The sequence below is a fragment of the Solea solea genome, chromosome 13 (assembly GCF_958295425.1).
Source record: "Solea solea chromosome 13, fSolSol10.1, whole genome shotgun sequence".
NCBI lineage: Eukaryota > Metazoa > Chordata > Actinopteri > Pleuronectiformes > Soleidae > Solea > Solea solea.
In genome coordinates, this window is record NC_081146.1 from 27548396 (window position 1) to 27567185 (window position 18790).

Below are 18790 nucleotides of genomic sequence, written 5' to 3' on the forward strand. Positions count from 1 at the left end.
ATGTGACAAAAAAAATCATATTATAGTATGTCGTCCAAAGTTTCATAAAAAGTCATACTTTAGTATGTCATCCAAAATTTGTCAAGAAAAATCATAGTTTAGTATGTCGTCCAAAATGTGACAAAAAAGTCATAGTATAGTATGTCGTCCAAAATGTGGCAAAAAAGTCATATTTTGGTTTGTCGTCCAAAATGTGACAAAAAGTCATAGTTTAGTATGTTGTCAAAAATGTGATAAAAAAGTCATAGGTAAGTATGTCATCCAAAATTTGTCAAAAAAGTCATAGGTTAGTATGTCATCCAAAATTTGTGAAATAAGTCATAGTGTATGTCGTCCGAATGTGACAAATATGTCATAGTTTAGTATGTCGTCCGAAATGTGACAAAAAACACATAGTATAGCATGTCGTCCAAAATGTGATAAAAATGTCATAGTTTAGTATGTCGTCCAAAAATGTGACAAAAAGGACATAGTTTAGGATATCGTCCAAAATTTGATAAAAAAGTCATGGGTTAGTATGTCGTCCAAAATTTGACAAAAAAGTCATAGGTTAGTATGTCATACAAAATGTGACAAAAATGTCATAGTTTAGTATGTCGTCCAAAATGTGAGAAAAAAATTTAGTATGTCGTCCAAAATGGGACATAAAAGTCATAGTCTAGTGTGTCATCCAAAATGTGACAAAAAAAAATCATAGTGTAGTATGTCATCCAAAATTTCATAAAAAGTCATAATTTAGTATGTCATCCAAAATTTGTCAAGAAAAATCATAGTTTAGTATGTCGTCCAAAATGTGGCAAAAAAGTCATAGTTTAGTAAGTCGTCCAAAAGGTGACAAAAATGGCATAGTTTAGTATGTCATGGAAAATGTGACAAAAATGTCATAGTTTAGTATGTCGTCCAAAAATGTGACAAAAAGGACATAGTTTAGTATATCGTCCAAAATTTGATAAAAAAGTCATGGGTTAGTATGTCGTCCAAAATTTGACAAATAAGTCATAGGTTAGTATGTCATACAAAATGTGACAAAAATGTCATAGTTTAGTATGTCGTCCAAAATGTGAGAAAAAATTTTAGTATGTCGTCCAAAATGGGACAAAAAAGTCGTAGTTTAGTGTGTCATCCAAAATGTGACAAAAAAAATCATAGTATAGTATGTCGTCCAAAATTTCATAAAAAGTCATACTTTAGTATGTCATCCAAAATTTGTCAAGAAAAATCATAGTTTAGTATGTCGTCCAAAATGTGGCAAAAAAGTCATACTTCAGTATGTCATCCAAAATGTGACAAAAAAGTCATAGTATAGCATGTCGTCCAAAATGTGACAAAAAAGTCATAGTATAGTATGTCGTCCAAAATCTGTCAAAAAAGTCATAGTATAGTATGTCGTCCAAAATGAGACAAAAAAGTCATAGTATGGTATGTCGTCCAAAATGTGACAAAAAAGTCATAGTATAGTATGTCGTCCAAAATGTGACAAAAAAGTCATAGTATAGTATGTCGTCCAAAATGAGACAAAAAAGTCATAGTATAGTATGTCGTCCAAAATGAGACAAAAAAGTCATCATATAGTATGTCGTCCAAAATCTGTCAAAAAAGTCATAGTATAGTATGTCGTCCAAAATGTGACAAAAAAGTCATAGTATAGTATGTCGTCCAAAATCAGTCAAAAAAGTCATAGTATAGTATGTCGTCCAAAATGTGACAAAAAAGTCATAGTATAGTATGTTGTCCAAAAATGTGACAAAAAGGACATAGTTTAGTATGTCGTCCAAAATTTGACAAAAAACTCATAGGTTAGTATGTCATACAAAATTTGTCAAGAAAAGTCATAGTATAGTATGTTGTCCAAAATGTGACAAAAAAGTCATAGTATAGTATGTCGTCCAAAATGTGACAAAAAAGTCATAGTATAGTATGTCGTCCAAAATGAGACAAAAAAGTCATAGTATAGTATGTCGTCCAAAATGAGACAAAAAAGTCATCATATAGTATGTCGTCCAAAATCAGTCAAAAAAGTCATAGTATAGCATGTCGTCCAAAATGTGACAAAAAAGTCATAGTATAGTATGTCGTCCAAAATCAGTCAAAAAAGTCATAGTATAGTATGTCGTCCAAAATGTGACAAAAAAGTCATAGTTTAGTATGTTGTCCAAAATGAGACAAAAAAGTCATAGTATAGTATGTCGTCCAAAATCACTCAAAAAAGTCATAGTATAGTATGTCGTCCAAAATCACTCAAAAAAGTCATAGTATAGTATGTCGTCCAAAATCACACAAAAAAATCATAGTATATTATGTGGTCCAAAATCAGTCAAAAAAAGTCATAGTATAGTATGTCATCCAAAATCACCCAAAAATGTCATAGTGTGTAGTATGTCGTCCAAAATCACTCAAAAAAGTCATAGTATAGTATGTCGTCCAAAATCACCAAAAAATGTCATAGTATAGTATGCCGTCCAAAATGTGACAAAAAAGTCATAGTATAGTATGTCGTCCAAAATGTGTCAAAAAAGTCATAGTCTAGTATGTCGTCCAAAATCTGTCAAAAAAGTTATATTATAGTATGTTGTCCAAAATCACTCAAAAATGTTATGGTATAGTATGTTGTCAAAAATTTTACAAAAAAGTCATACTATAGTATGTCGTCCAAAATGTGACAAAAAAGTCATAGTATAGCATGTCGTCCAAAATCAGTAAAAAAGTCATAGTATACTATGTCGTCCAAAATGTGACAAAAAAGTCATAGTATAGTATGTTGTCCAAAATGTGACAAAAAAGACATAGTATAGTATGTCGTCCAAAATGTGACAAAAAAGTCATACTATACTATGTCGTCCAAAATCTGTCAAAAAGGTCATAGTATAGCATGTCGTCCAAAATCAGTAAAAAAGTCATAGTATAGTATGTCGTCCAAAATCTGTCAAAAAAGTCATAGTATAGCATGTCGTCCAAAATCAGTCAAAAAAGTCATAGTATAGCATGTCGTCCAAAATCAGTCAAAAAGGTCATAGTATAGCATGTCGTCCAAAATCAGTCAAGAAAGTCATAGTATAGTATGTTGCCCAAAATCAGTCAAAAAAGTCATAGTTTAGTATGTCATCCAAAATGTGATAAAAATGTCATAGTATAGCATGTCGTCCAAAATGAGTAAAAAAGTCCTAGTATAGTATGTCGTCCAAAAAGTCATAGTATAGCATGTCGTCCAAAATCAGTCAAAAAAGTCATAGTATAGTATGTCGTCCAAAATCAGTCAAAAATGTCATTGTATAGTATGTCGTCCAAAATGTTACGAAAAAGTCATAGTTTAGTATGTTGTCCAAAACGAGACAAAAAAGTCATAGTATAGTATGTCGTGCAAAATCAGTCAAAAAAGTCATAGTAAAGTATGTCGTCCAAAATCACTCGAAAAAGTCATAGTATATAGTATGTTGTCCAAAATCACTCGAAAAAGTCATAGTATAGTATGTCGTCCAAAATGTGATAAAAAAGTCATAGTATAGTATGTCGTCCAAAATGTGACAAAAAAGTCATAGGTAAGTATGTCGTCCAAAATAAGACAAAAAAAAAAACCTGCCAAAGGGACTGTCATCCCAAGTGGCCTAATGGATAAGACACTTGCCCACTGAGCCGGTGATTGTGTGTTCAAGACCATTCTGGAACAATTTAGTCATTGCAGTGTAAGACGTCCCAGGTGTAACAAACAGTCATACTGTCTGTCGTCAAAAAAGTCATAGTATAGGATGTCGTCTAAAATGTTACAAAAAAGTCATAGTTTAGTATGTCGTCCAAAATCTGACAAAAAAGTCATAGTTTAGTATGTTGTCCAAAATGAGACAAAAAAGTCATAGTTTACTATGTCGTGCAAAATCAGTGAAAAAAGTCATCGTATAGTATGTCGTCCAAAATCAGTTAAAAAAGTCATAGTATAGTATGTAGTCCAAAATGTGACAAAAAAGTCTTAGGTTAGTATGTCATCCAAAATCAGTCAAAAAAGACATAATCAGTATCCAAAATCAGTCAAAAAAGACATAGTTTAGTATGTCGTCCAAAATGTGACAAATAAGTCATAGTATAGTATGTCGTCCAAAATCAGTCAAAAAAGTCATAGTATAGTATGTCGTCCAAAATTTGATAAAAAAGTCATAGTATAGTATGTCGTCCAAAATGTGACAAAAAAGTCATAGTCTAGTATGTCGTCCAAAATGTGACAAAAAAGTAATAGGTTAGTATGTCGTCCAAAATAAGACAAAAAAAAAATGTGCCAATGGGACTGTCATGATAAGTGGCCTAATGGATAAGACACTTGCCCACAGAGCCAGAGATTGCGGGTTCAAGACCATTCTGGTCCATTAGTCATTGCAGAGTAAGGCATCCCAGGTGTAACCAAACAGTATTACTTTATTCTGTCGTCAAAAAAGTCATAGTATAGGATGTCGTCTAAAATGTTACAAAAAAGTCATAGTTTAGTATGTCGTCCAAAATCAGTCAAAAAAGTCATAGTATAGTATGTCGTCCAAAATGTGACAAAAAAGTCATAGTCTAGTATGTCGTCCAAAATGTGACAAAAAAGTCATAGTCTAGTATGTCATCCAAAATGTGATAAAAAAGTCATAGTATAGTATGTTGTCCAAAATGTGATAAAAAAGTCATAGGTTAGTATGTCGTCCAAAATAAGACAAAAAAAAAAACCTGCAAAGGGACTGTCATCCAAAGTGGCCTAATGGATAAGACACTTGCCCACAGAGCCAGGGATTGTGGGTTCAAGACCATACTGGAACAATTTAGTCATTGCAGAGTAAGACGTCCCAGGTGTAACCAAACAGTCATACTTTAGTCTGTCGTCAAAAAAGTCATAGTATAGGATGTCGTCCAAAGTCACTCAAAAAAGTCATAGAATAGTATGTCATCCAAAATCAGTCAAAAAAGTCATAGTATAGTATGTCGTCCATAATCAGTCAAAAAAGTCATAGTATAGTATGTCGTCCAAAATCACTCAAAAATGTCATAGTATAGTTTGTCGTCCAAAATCACCCAAAAATGTCATAGTATAGTATGTCGTACAAAATCAGACAAAAAAGTCATAGTATAGTATGTCGTCCAAAATCACTCAAAAAAGTCATAGTATAGTATGTCGTCCAAAATCACTCAAAAAAGTCATAGTATAGTATGTCGTCCAAAAGCACTCAAAAAAGTCATAGTATAGTATGTCGTCCAAAATCACTCAAAAAAGTCATAGTATAGTATGTCGTCCAAAATGTGATAAAAAAGTCATAGGTTAGTATGTCGTCCAAAATAAGACAAAAAAAAAAAACTGCCAAAGGGACTGTCGTCCCAAGTGGCCTAATGGATAAGAGACTTACCCACAGAGCCAGGGATTGTGGGTTCAAGACCGTTCTGGAACAATTTAGTCATTGCAGTGTAAGACGTCCCAGGTGTAACAAACAGTCATACTGTCTGTCGTCAAAAAAGTCATAGTATAGGATGTCGTCTAAAATGTTATGAAAAAGTCATAGTTTAGTATGTTGTCCAAAACGAGACAAAAAAGTCATAGTATAGTATGTCGTGCAAAATCAGTCAAAAAAGTCATAGTATAATATGTCGTCCAAAATGTGATAAAAAAGTCATAGTATAGTATGTCGTCCAAAATGTGACAAAAAAGTCATAGGTAAGTATGTTGTCCAAAATTTGACAAAAAAGTCATAGTATAGCATGTCGTCCAAAATCAGTCAAAAAAGTCATAGTATAGCATGTCGTCCAAAATCAGTCAAAAAGGTCATAGTATAGCATGTCGTCCAAAATCAGTCAAAAAAGTCATAGTATAGTATGTTGCCCAAAATCAGTCAAAAAAGTCATAGTTTAGTATGTCATCCAAAATGTGATAAAAATGTCATAGTATAGCATGTCGTCCAAAATGAGTAAAAAAGTCATAGTATAGTATGTCGTCCAAAATGTGACAAAAAAGTCATAGTATAGTATGTCGTCCAAAAAGTCAGAGTATAGCATGTCGTCCAAAATCAGTCAAAAAAGTCATAGTATAGTATGTCGTCCAAAATCAGTCAAAAATGTCATAGTATAGTATGTCGTCCAAAATCAGTCAAAAAAGTCATAGTATAGTATGTCGTCCAAAATCACTCAAAATGTCATAGTATAGTTTGTCGTCCAAAATCACTCGAAAAATGTCATAGTATAGTATGTCGTACAAAATGAGTCAAAAAAGTCATAGTATTGTATGTCGTCCAAAATGTGACAAAAAAGTCATAGTATAGTATGTCGTCCAAAATCACTCAAAAATGTCATAGTATAGTTTGTCGTCCAAAATCACCCAAAAATGTCATAGTATAGTATGTCGTACAAAATCAGACAAAAAGTCATAGTATAGTATGTCGTCCAAAATCACTCAAAAAAGTCATAGTATAGTATGTCGTCCAAAATCACTCAAAAAAGTCATAGTATAGTATGTCGTCCAAAATGTGACAAAAAAGTCATAGTATAGTATGTCGTCCAAAATCACTCAAAAAAGTCATAGTATAGTATGTCGTCCTAAATCACTCAAAAAATTCACAGTATAGTATGTCGTCCAAAATCAGTCAAAAAAGTCATAGTATAGTATGTCGTCCAAAATGTGACAAAAAAGTCATAGTATAGTATGGCGTCCAAAATCACTCAAAAAAGTCATAGTATAGTATGTCGTCCAAAATCACACAAAAAAGTCATAGTATAGTATGTCGTCCAAAATCACTCAAAAAAGTCATAGTATAGTATGTCGTCCAAAATCACACAAAAAATCATAGTATAGTATGTCGTCCAAAATCAGTCAAAAAAAGTCATAGTATAGTAAGTCATCCAAAATGTGACAAAAAAGTCATAGTATAGTATGTCGTCCAAAATGTGATAAAAAAGTCATAGTATAGTATGTCATCCAAAATCACCTAAAAATGTCATAGTGTAGTTTGTCGTCCTAAATCACTCAAAAAATCATAGTATAGTATGTCGTCCAAAATCAGTCAAAAAAAGTCATAGTTTAGTAAGTCATCCAAAATGTGACAAAAAAGTCATAGTATAGTATGTCGTCCAAAATCACACAAAAAAATCATAGTATAGTATGTCGTCCATAATGTGACAAAAAAGTCATAGTATAGTATGTCGTCCAAAATGTGACAAAAAAGTCATAGTATAGTATGTCGTCCAAAATAACTCAAAAAAGTCATAGTAAAGTATGTCTTCCAAAATGAGACAAAAAAGTCATAGTATAGTATGTCATCCAAAATCAGTCAAAAAAGTCATAGTATAGTATGTCGTCCAAAATCACTCAAAAAAGTCATAGTATAGTATGTCGTCCAAAATCACACAAAAAAATCATAGTATAGTATGTGGTCCAAAATCAGTCAAAAAAAGTCATAGTATAGTATGTCGTCCAAAATGTGATAAAAAAGTCATAGTATAGTATGTCATCCAAAATCACCCAAAAATGTCATAGTGTGTAGTGTGTCGTCCAAAATCACTCAAAAAAGTCATAGTATAGTATGTCGTCCAAAATCACCAAAAAATGTCATCGTATAGTATGCCGTCCAAAATGTGACAAAAAAGTCATAGTATAGTATGTCGTCCAAAATGTGTCAAAAAAGTCATAGTCTAGTATGTCGTCCAAAATCTGTCAAAAAAGTTATATTATAGTATGTTGTCCAAAATCACTCAAAAATGTTATGGTATAGTATGTCGTCAAAAATGTGACAAAAAAGTCATACTATAGTATGTCGTCCAAAATGTGACAAAAAAGTCATAGTATAGTATGTTGTCCAAAATCACTCAAAAAAGTCATAGTATAGTATGTCGTCCAAAATCACCCAAAAATGTCATAGTGTAGTATGTCATCCAAAATGTGACAAAAAAGTCATAGTATAGTATGTCGTCCAAAATGTGACAAAAAAGTCATAGTATAGCATGTCGTCCAAAATCAGTGAAAAAAGTCATAGTATAGCATGTCGTCCAAAATCAGTCAAAAAGGTCATAGTATAGCATGTCGTCCAAAATCAGTAAAAAAGTCATAGTATAGTATGTCGTCCAAAATGTGACAAAAAAGTCATAGTATAGTATGTCGTCCAAAATGTGACAAAAAAGACATAGTATAGTATGTCGTCCAAAATGTGTCAAAAAAGTCATAGTACAGTATGTCGTCCAAAATTTGACAACAAAGTCATAGTATAGCATGTCGTCCAAAATCAGTCAAAAAAGTCATAGTATAGCATGTCGTCCAAAATCAGTCAAAAAGGTCATAGTATAGCATGTCGTCCAAAATCAGTCAAAAAAGTCATAGTATAGTATGTTGCCCAAAATCAGTCAAAAAAGTCATAGTTTAGTATGTCATCCAAAATGTGATAAAAATGTCATAGTATAGCATGTCGTCCAAAATGAGTAAAAAAGTCATAGTATAGTATGTCGTCCAAAATGTGACAAAAAAGTCATAGTATAGTATGTCGTCCAAAAAGTCAGAGTATAGCATGTCGTCCAAAATCAGTCAAAAAAGTCATAGTATAGTATGTCGTCCAAAATCAGTCAAAAATGTCATAGTATAGTATGTCGTCCAAAATGTGACAAAAAAGTCATAGTCTAGTATGTCATCCAAAATGTGATAAAAAAGTCATAGTATAGTATGTCGTCCAAAATGTGACAAAGAAGTCATAGTATAGTATGTCGTCCAAAAAGTCATAGTATAGCATGTCGTCCAAAATGTGACAAAAAAGTCATAGTATAGTATGTCGTCCAAAATCAGTCAAAAATGTCATAGTATAGTATGTCGTCCAAAATGTGACAAAAAAGTCATAGTCTAGTATGTCGTCCAAAATGTGATAAAAAAGTCATAGGTTAGTATGTCGTCCAAAATAAGACAAAAAAAAAAACCTGCCAAAAGGATTGTCATCCCAAGTGGCCTAATGGATAAGACACTTACCCACAGAGCCAGGGATTGTGGGTTTAAGACCATTCTGGAACAATTTAGTCATTGCAGAGTAAGACGTCCCAGGTGTAACCAAACAGTCATACTTTAGTCTGTCGTCAAAAAAGTCATAGTATAGGATGTCGTGCAAAATCAGTCAAAAAAGTCATAGTAAAGTATGTCGTGCAAAAATCAGTCAAAAAAGTCATAGTATAGTATGTCGTCCAAAATCAGTCAAAAAAGTCATAGTATAGTAAGTCATCCAAAATCAAACAAAAAAGTCATAGTATAGTATGTCATCCAAAATGTGACAAAAAAGTCATAGGTTAGTATGTCGTCCAAAATAAGACAAAAAAAAAACCTGCCAAAGGGACTGTCATCCGAAGTGGCCTAATGGATAAGACACTTGCCCACAGAGCCAGGGATTGTGTGTTCAAGACCATTCTGGAACAATTTAGTCATTGCAGAGTAAGACGTCCCAGGTGTAACCAAACAGTCATACTGTCTGTCGTCAAAAAAGTCATAGTATAGGATGTCGTCTAAAATGTTACAAAAAAGTCATAGTTTAGTATGTCGTCCGAAATCTGACAAAAAAGTCATAGTTTAGTATGTTGTCCAAAATGAGACAAAAAAGTCATAGTTTACTATGTCGTGCAAAATCAGTGAAAAAAGTCATAGTATAGTATGTCGTCCAAAATCAGTCAAAAAAGTCATAGTATAGTATGTCGTCCAAAATGTGACAAAAAAGTCATAGGTTAGTATGTCATCCAAAATCAGTCAAAAAAAAAAACCTGCCCAAGGGACTGTCATCCCAAGTGGCCTAATGGATAAGACACTTGCCCACAGAGCCAGGGATTGTGGGTTCAAGACCATTCTGGAACAATTTAGTCATTGCAGAGTAAGACGTCCCAGGTGTAACCAAACAGTCATACTTTAGTCTGTCGTCAAAAAAGTCATAGTATAGGATGTCGTCCAAAGTCACTCAAAAAAAGTCATAGAATAGTATGTCGTCCAAAATCAGTCAAAAAAGTCATAGTATAGTATGTCGTCCAAAATCAGTCAAAATGTCATAGTATAGTTTGTCGTCCAAAATCACTCGAAAAATGTCATAGTATAGTATGTCGTACAAAATGAGTCAAAAAAGTCATAGTATTGTATGTCGTCCAAAATGTGACAAAAAAGACATAGTATAGTATGTCGTCCAAAATGTGTCAAAAAAGTCATAGTACAGTATGTCGTCCAAAATTTGACAACAAAGTCATAGTATAGCATGTCGTCCAAAATCAGTCAAAAAAGTCATAGTATAGCATGTCGTCCAAAATCAGTCAAAAAGGTCATAGTATAGCATGTCGTCCAAAATCAGTCAAAAAAGTCATAGTATAGTATGTTGCCCAAAATCAGTCAAAAAAGTCATAGTTTAGTATGTCATCCAAAATGTGATAAAAATGTCATAGTATAGCATGTCGTCCAAAATGAGTAAAAAAGTCATAGTATAGTATGTCGTCCAAAATGTGACAAAAAAGTCATAGTATAGTATGTCGTCCAAAAAGTCAGAGTATAGCATGTCGTCCAAAATCAGTCAAAAAAGTCATAGTATAGTATGTCGTCCAAAATCAGTCAAAAATGTCATAGTATAGTATGTCGTCCAAAATGTGACAAAAAAGTCATAGTCTAGTATGTCATCCAAAATGTGATAAAAAAGTCATAGTATAGTATGTCGTCCAAAATGTGACAAAGAAGTCATAGTATAGTATGTCGTCCAAAAAGTCATAGTATAGCATGTCGTCCAAAATGTGACAAAAAAGTCATAGTATAGTATGTCGTCCAAAATCAGTCAAAAATGTCATAGTATAGTATGTCGTCCAAAATGTGACAAAAAAGTCATAGTCTAGTATGTCGTCCAAAATGTGATAAAAAAGTCATAGGTTAGTATGTCGTCCAAAATAAGACAAAAAAAAAAACCTGCCAAAAGGATTGTCATCCCAAGTGGCCTAATGGATAAGACACTTACCCACAGAGCCAGGGATTGTGGGTTTAAGACCATTCTGGAACAATTTAGTCATTGCAGAGTAAGACGTCCCAGGTGTAACCAAACAGTCATACTTTAGTCTGTCGTCAAAAAAGTCATAGTATAGGATGTCGTGCAAAATCAGTCAAAAAAGTCATAGTAAAGTATGTCGTGCAAAAATCAGTCAAAAAAGTCATAGTATAGTATGTCGTCCAAAATCAGTCAAAAAAGTCATAGTATAGTAAGTCATCCAAAATCAAACAAAAAAGTCATAGTATAGTATGTCATCCAAAATGTGACAAAAAAGTCATAGGTTAGTATGTCGTCCAAAATAAGACAAAAAAAAAACCTGCCAAAGGGACTGTCATCCGAAGTGGCCTAATGGATAAGACACTTGCCCACAGAGCCAGGGATTGTGTGTTCAAGACCATTCTGGAACAATTTAGTCATTGCAGAGTAAGACGTCCCAGGTGTAACCAAACAGTCATACTGTCTGTCGTCAAAAAAGTCATAGTATAGGATGTCGTCTAAAATGTTACAAAAAAGTCATAGTTTAGTATGTCGTCCGAAATCTGACAAAAAAGTCATAGTTTAGTATGTTGTCCAAAATGAGACAAAAAAGTCATAGTTTACTATGTCGTGCAAAATCAGTGAAAAAAGTCATAGTATAGTATGTCGTCCAAAATCAGTCAAAAAAGTCATAGTATAGTATGTCGTCCAAAATGTGACAAAAAAGTCATAGGTTAGTATGTCATCCAAAATCAGTCAAAAAAAAAAACCTGCCCAAGGGACTGTCATCCCAAGTGGCCTAATGGATAAGACACTTGCCCACAGAGCCAGGGATTGTGGGTTCAAGACCATTCTGGAACAATTTAGTCATTGCAGAGTAAGACGTCCCAGGTGTAACCAAACAGTCATACTTTAGTCTGTCGTCAAAAAAGTCATAGTATAGGATGTCGTCCAAAGTCACTCAAAAAAAGTCATAGAATAGTATGTCGTCCAAAATCAGTCAAAAAAGTCATAGTATAGTATGTCGTCCAAAATCAGTCAAAATGTCATAGTATAGTTTGTCGTCCAAAATCACTCGAAAAATGTCATAGTATAGTATGTCGTACAAAATGAGTCAAAAAAGTCATAGTATTGTATGTCGTCCAAAATGTGACAAAAAAGTCATAGTATAGTATGTCGTCCAAAATCACTCAAAAAAGTCATAGTATAGTATGTCGTCCAAAATCACTCAAAAAAGTCATAGTATAGTATGTTGTCCAAAATCACTCAAAAAAGTCATTGTATAGTATGTCGTCCAAAATCACTCAAAAAAGTCATAGTATAGTATGTCGTCCAAAATCACTCAAAAAAGTCATAGTATAGTATGTCGTCCAAAATGTGACAAAAAAGTCATAGTATAGTATGTCGTCCAAAATCACTCAAAAAAGTCATAGTATAGTATGTCGTCCAAAATCAATCAAAAAAGTCATAGTATAGTATGTCGTCCAAAATCACTCAAAAAAGTCATAGTATAGTATGTCGTCCAAAATGTGACAAAAAAGTCATAGTATAGTATGTCGCCCAAAATCAGTCAAAAAAGTCATAGTAAGTCGTCCAAAATGTGACAAAAAAGTCATAGTATAGTATGTCGTCCAAAATGAGACAAAAAAGTCATAGTATAGTATGGCGTCCAAAATCACTCAAAAAAGTCATAGTATAGTATGTCGTCCAAAATCACTCAAAAAAGTCATAGTATAGTATGTCGTCCAAAATCACACAAAAAATCATAGTATAGTATGTCGTCCAAAATCAGTCAAAAAAAGTCATAGTGTAGTTAGTCATCCAAAATGTGACAAAAAAGTCATAGTATAGTATGTCGTCCAAAATGTGATAAAAAAGTCATAGTATAGTATGTCATCCAAAATCACCCAAAAATGTCATAGTGTAGTATGTCGTCCAAAATCACTCAAAAAGTCATAGTATAGTATGTCGTCCAAAATCACCAAAAAATCATAGTATAGTATGTCGTCCAAAATCACACAAAAAATCATAGTATAGTATGTCGTCCAAAATCAGTCAAAAAAAGTCATAGTATAGTATGTCGTCCAAAATCAGTCAAAAAAAGTCATAGTATAGTATGTCGTCCAAAATGTGATAAAAAAGTCATAGTAAAGTATGTCATCCAAAATCACCCAAAAATGTCATAGTGTAGTATGTCGTCCAAAATCACTCAAAAAAGTCATAGTATAGTAAGTCGTCCAAAATCAGTCAAAAAAGTCATAGTATAGTCAGTCAGTCAGTCATCATCTACCGCTTTATCCTCTGCCAGAGGGTCGCGGGGGGTGTTGTGCCAATCTCAGCTACATCGGGCGATAGGCGGGGTACACCCTGGACAGTTCGCCAGTCCATCGCAGGGTCAAAGTATAGTAAGTCGTCCAAAATGAGACAAATAGTCATAGTATAGTATGTCGTCCAAAATCAGTCAAAAAATTCATAGTATAGTCTGTTGTCCAAAATCAGTCAAAAAAGTCATAGTATAGTATGTCGTCCATAATCAGTCAAAAAAGTCATAGTATAGTCTGTCGTCCAAAATCACTCAATAAAGTCATAGTTTAGTATGTCGTCCAAAATCACTCAAAAAAGTCATAGTATAGTATGTCGTCCAAAATCACTCAAAAAAGTCATAGTATAGTATGTCGTCCAAAATCACACAAAAAATCATAGTATAGTATGTCGTCCAAAATCAGTCAAAAAAAGTCATAGTATAGTATGTCGTCCAAAATCAGTCAAAAAAAGTCATAGTATAGTAAGTCATCCAAAATGTGACAAAAAAGTCATAGTATAGTATGTCGTCCAAAATGTGATAAAAAAGTCATAGTATAGTATGTCGTCCAAAATCACCAAAAAATGTCATAGTATAGTACGCCGTCCAAAATGTGACAAAAAAGTCATAGTATAGTATGTCATCCAAAATGTGACAAAAAAGTCATAGTATAGCATGTCGTCCAAAATCAGTCAAAAAGGTCATAGTATAGCATGTCGTCCAAAATCAGTAAAAAAGTCATAGTATAGTATGTCGTCCAAAATGTGACAAAAAAGTCATAGTATAGCATGTCGTCCAAAATCAGTCAAAAAGGTCATAGTATAGCATGTCGTCCAAAATCAGTAAAAAAGTCATAGTATAGTATGTCGTCCAAAATGTGACAAAAAAGTCATAGTATAGTATGTAGTCCAAAATCAGTCAAAAAAGTCATAGTATAGTATGTCGTCCAAAATGTGACAAAAAAGTCATAGTTTAGTATGTTGTCCAAAATGAGACAAAAAAGTCATAGTATAGTATGTTGTCCAAAATCACTCAAAAAAGTCATAGTATAGCATGTCGTCCAAAATCAGTAAAAAAGTCATAGTATAGTATGTCGTCCAAAATCTGTCAAAAAAGTCATAGTATAGTATATTGTCCAAAATGTGACAAAAAAGTCATAGTTTAGTATGTCGTCCAAAATGAATAGTATAGTATGTTGTCCAAAATCAGTCAAAAAAGACATAGTAAAGAATGTCGTCCAAAATCAGTCAAAAAAGTTATATTATAGTTTTGTGGTCCAAAATGTGACAAAAAAGTCACAGTTTAGTATGTCATCCAAAATGAGACAAAAAAGTCATAGTATGGTATGTCGTCCAAAATGTGACAAAAAAGTCATAGTATAGTATGTCATCCAAAATGAGACAAAAAAGTCATAGTATGGTATGTCGTCCAAAATGTGACAAAAAAGTCATAGTTTAGTATGTCGTCCAAAATGTGACAAAAAAGTCATAGTTTAGTATGTCGTCCAAAATGAGACAAAAAAGTCATAGTATAGTATATTGTCCAAAATGTGACAAAAAAGTCATAGTATAGTATGTCGTCCAAAATCAGTCAAAAAGTCATGGTTTAGTATGTCGTCCAAAATGTGACAAAAAAGTCATAGTTTAGTATGTCGTCCAAAATGAATAGTATAGTATGTTGTCCAAAATCAGTCAAAAAAGACATAGTAAAGTATGTCGTCCAAAATGAATAGTATAGTATGTCGTCCAAAATCAGTCAAAAAGTCATGGTTTAGTATGTCGTCCAAAATGAGACAAAAAAGTCATAGTTTAGTATGTCGTCCAAAATGAATAGTATAGTATGTTGTCCAAAATCAGTCAAAAAAGACATAGTAAAGTATGTCGTCCAAAATCAGTCAAAAAAGACATATTATAGTTTTGTCGTCAAAAATGAGACAAAAAAAAAAACATGTGAAAGACATTGTCAGCCCAAGAGGCCTACTGGAGAAGACACTTGCCTACTCAGCCAGGGAATGTGGGTTCAAGACCATTCTGGGACAACTTAGTCATTGTAGAGGAAGACTTCCCATGTTTGACCAAAAAGTCATACCTTGGTATGTCGTCTAAAATTTGACCTCGTCAATGACGACTTTCCTGTGAATCCTACAGGAAGGCCGCCATCTTAGATTGCACGCCAAATCGGAGGCGATTTTTGCCATTTCGCACCAATGGTATTTGAACAAATTTGTCCCAGAGCTTTCGTTTGATCACCTTTAAACTTGGTGCATTCACTGTGGAAGTTCAGGAGATTACAATGCTTATGGTCAGTTAAAATGTCGCATGGCGTACGGGATAGGGGGCGGCAAAAAAAAAAATGGCAAAGATTTCACATTTCTCGCAACCCACAACGAAACGAAAAAAGTTCCTTTATGATTTCGGGAATAACCTTTACAGCGATTATCGTATGAAACTGAAACTTGGTGAAAACACTCAAAACACATGGTAGATGATATGTGCTGAATATGATGGCAGATCGTTTAACAATGTTGCCATGGCAATTATGCAATTTCAGATTTTTGCGACAAAAAACAAACTGTGTATTTGAGACCCTAGAAAGATGTTTTTATACTTTTTGGGAAGCAAACTGAATCACTTTGCTGTTGAGTTTAAACTTAATATACAAGTTTGATTAAATCAAAGGATTTGATTCTAACACTGTGATATATTGCATGTTACATCTTTGTCTTCCTCTTATCTTCACCGTTTCCTGTCTGCACTTCCCTTTAAACATTCATAGAACTTTTATTTTGAAGTGAACTCTGCTTTCCCTGCCTCATCTGTCTCATATTTGTGTGTGTGTGACACGTGTGTGTGCCTGTGTTTCATTTAAGACGAAGGATGCTCTGCTTTTTAAAAGAAGTCACTGGCTGAGTTGACAGGTTGGACTAAATTAGAATGTGTATTGACGCCAACTTGGGTTTTAGGAACTTTGACCTTTGAGGTCACCACAGCCTTGAGTTCTGTGAATGTTTGGACACCGTATTTGGAGAAATTAAAGGCGGATATTGTGTACACAGAAATGGGATGGTCCTAAAAAACCTGAAAACATATTCCCTCCTGTCACTCGCTGTTAGTCACATTAACATAAACAATCAGCGGATCAATATTAAAGCTGCAGTTTGTAACTTTTAAACATAAACAAATGGTCTGTTACATTCAAACTGTTGTCATAAGAGTTCAAACATTGTGGATTAAGTCAATCAGTTTCACACAACTCTCTCTCTCTGTGTTTTCACAGAGTGATGCACATTACATTACAACAGCTGAAAATACCCACAAGTGTTCGTGAAAAGTTTGAGAAGTGGATTCTACTGCTAACGTTCAGTCAACTTTCACAATCATATCTTTATCACTATCACAATTTTGGCTGCTCGTGAACACGATCGTGCAGAATTGAAAAATGCATGCCTCGCCAACTGCAATCAAGCGCTCCCTGAACAGCTGCCTATGTGGCTGCATCTGCACGTGTCGATCACAGCTGCTGCTGTTTCCTTTATGACGCAGTTCCAATTAAGTTTCCTGGACACATTCTGCACAAGTAAGGCTTTGTTATGATCAGTTTTCATTTTTTTACAGATATACAACACATATATTTCTACTGTACTTAACAAAGTTAAGTAGAAAAAACATCAGAAGACAACACAGCTCTTTCCTTTGGTACCTGGTACTTTTTTGGTACCTGCTCTAGTGAGGTTCCAAGCGAGCTGAGCTGATACTAAAATGTGATGTCGACAGACTGCCGGACACTGATTGGCAGAGAGTGTTGTTACTGAAAGAATCAAGAGTGCGACGTCCGACACGGGAATCAAACCAAACAATGCAGAACTGCAGATCAAGTCTTCATCTTTTAATCTCCAACGCTGAGCAAGGAAATGTAGAAAATGTCAAAATCAGAGGAGTCTGATGTATTTAGCGACAGCGCTGCTGAAAGCCTGCGATCGTGAGCCGAATCACAACCAGTTCCGTCGTCCTTTTAATGAACTGATTCTAATGATTCAGTACAGGAGTAATGGACAACAACGTGCCTGGTACCCAAACCGTGTAGAGTCCAGCCTTGCCGAGCTAAGCAGTGGTAGAACTGTATAGCCGAGAAGCGCCATAAGTCAAGTCATGTTCTCTGGACTACTTAGTATCTACTTAATACCCAGGTAACCTGGAAAGGGAAACTGTGGCCACACAAGACACTCATTGGCCCCACATCATTTGAGTTTGACACTGCTCTGAGGTCTGATCTTTTTCCTCACCTCTGTGTAAAGTGGCCGTGTTGAACGGTGGCGGGCTGATCTCGGTGTACGCTCTCTCTCTGGGCACAGCTGACTTCATCTCCATGTAGCTACTCTCTTGGGGACAGAAGGGCAGGCCCGGCAGGTCTTTGATGGTGGCGTAGGGATTCTCACTGTTCAGAGAGCTGCTGCTAACAGCCACCGTGTCCTTCAGCTCTGTCAACACACATGACGCCAAGAGACAAATGTTAAAAGACATCATGAGGACATGTGGAGAGAAAAGACAGAACACAGCACATGAACAGGTTCAGAGTTTAAAATGTGACTTGACTCAGAGATGGGGACAGTGAATTCAGACTTGACTTGCGACTCAAGCTTTACAGACTTGGAATTGGATTTAAGATTTGAGCAAGTTCCCTCAAGGCTGTCCCGTCTATCAGAACCTTTGTTGATAATGCCGTCGTGGAGATGCCCGGTGATGCCCGTTCAACAACGTCAAATTTCATCTCAGAACACACCCAGATGGTTCAGTCACATGCTCATGTGGAAGCAAATATGACTAATGACTAGAATAGTAGCACAACGGAGATAATGTAACATCTACATCTGTGAATATGAAAAATATTATGTTTTTTTCACTACAGAAGAAACTAAATGACCTCTGCTGTTGGACGCAGGGAGACACGTATATATCGATATCGATCGTTTGTCGGCCCAAGCACTCCTGATATGACATCAGATAAAACTCCAATATCAGCTTATGAATAATATCATATATGATGAGCTGTATGAAAGTGTGAATATACACTACAATGAAAGTGTGAATATACACTACAATGAGAGTGTGAATTTACACTACAATGAAAGTGTACATTTACACTACAATGAAAGTGTGAATATACACAACAATGACAGTGTGAATTTACACTACAATGAAAGTGTGAATATACACTACAATGAAAGTGTGAATATACACTACAATGAAAGTGTGAATATACACTACAATGAAAGTGTACATTTACACCACAATGAAAGTGTGAATATACACTACAATGAAAGTGTACATTTACACTAAAATGAAAGTGTGAATATTCACTACAATGAAAGTGTGAATTTACACTACAATGAAAGTATGAATTTACACTACAATGAAAGTGTGAATTTACACTACAATGAAAGTATGAATTTACACTAAAATGAAAGTGTACATTTACACTACAATGACAGTGTGAATATACACTACAATGACAGTGTGAATTTACACTACATCATTAC

The 18790-nt window shown here is 34.4% G+C and overlaps 1 protein-coding gene across 1 annotated transcript in view; it reads right to left on the bottom strand.

The window, feature by feature from the left end:
* The window catches only part of pear1 (platelet endothelial aggregation receptor 1), an 80739-nt gene that overhangs the window by 3903 nt on the left and 58046 nt on the right, over positions 1-18790 (bottom strand). Inside the window, exon 22 of the mRNA XM_058647512.1 lies at positions 17537-17731. Coding sequence (XP_058503495.1) covers positions 17537-17731 — 195 coding nt within the window. The remainder of the gene's footprint in view (positions 1-17536; positions 17732-18790) is intronic.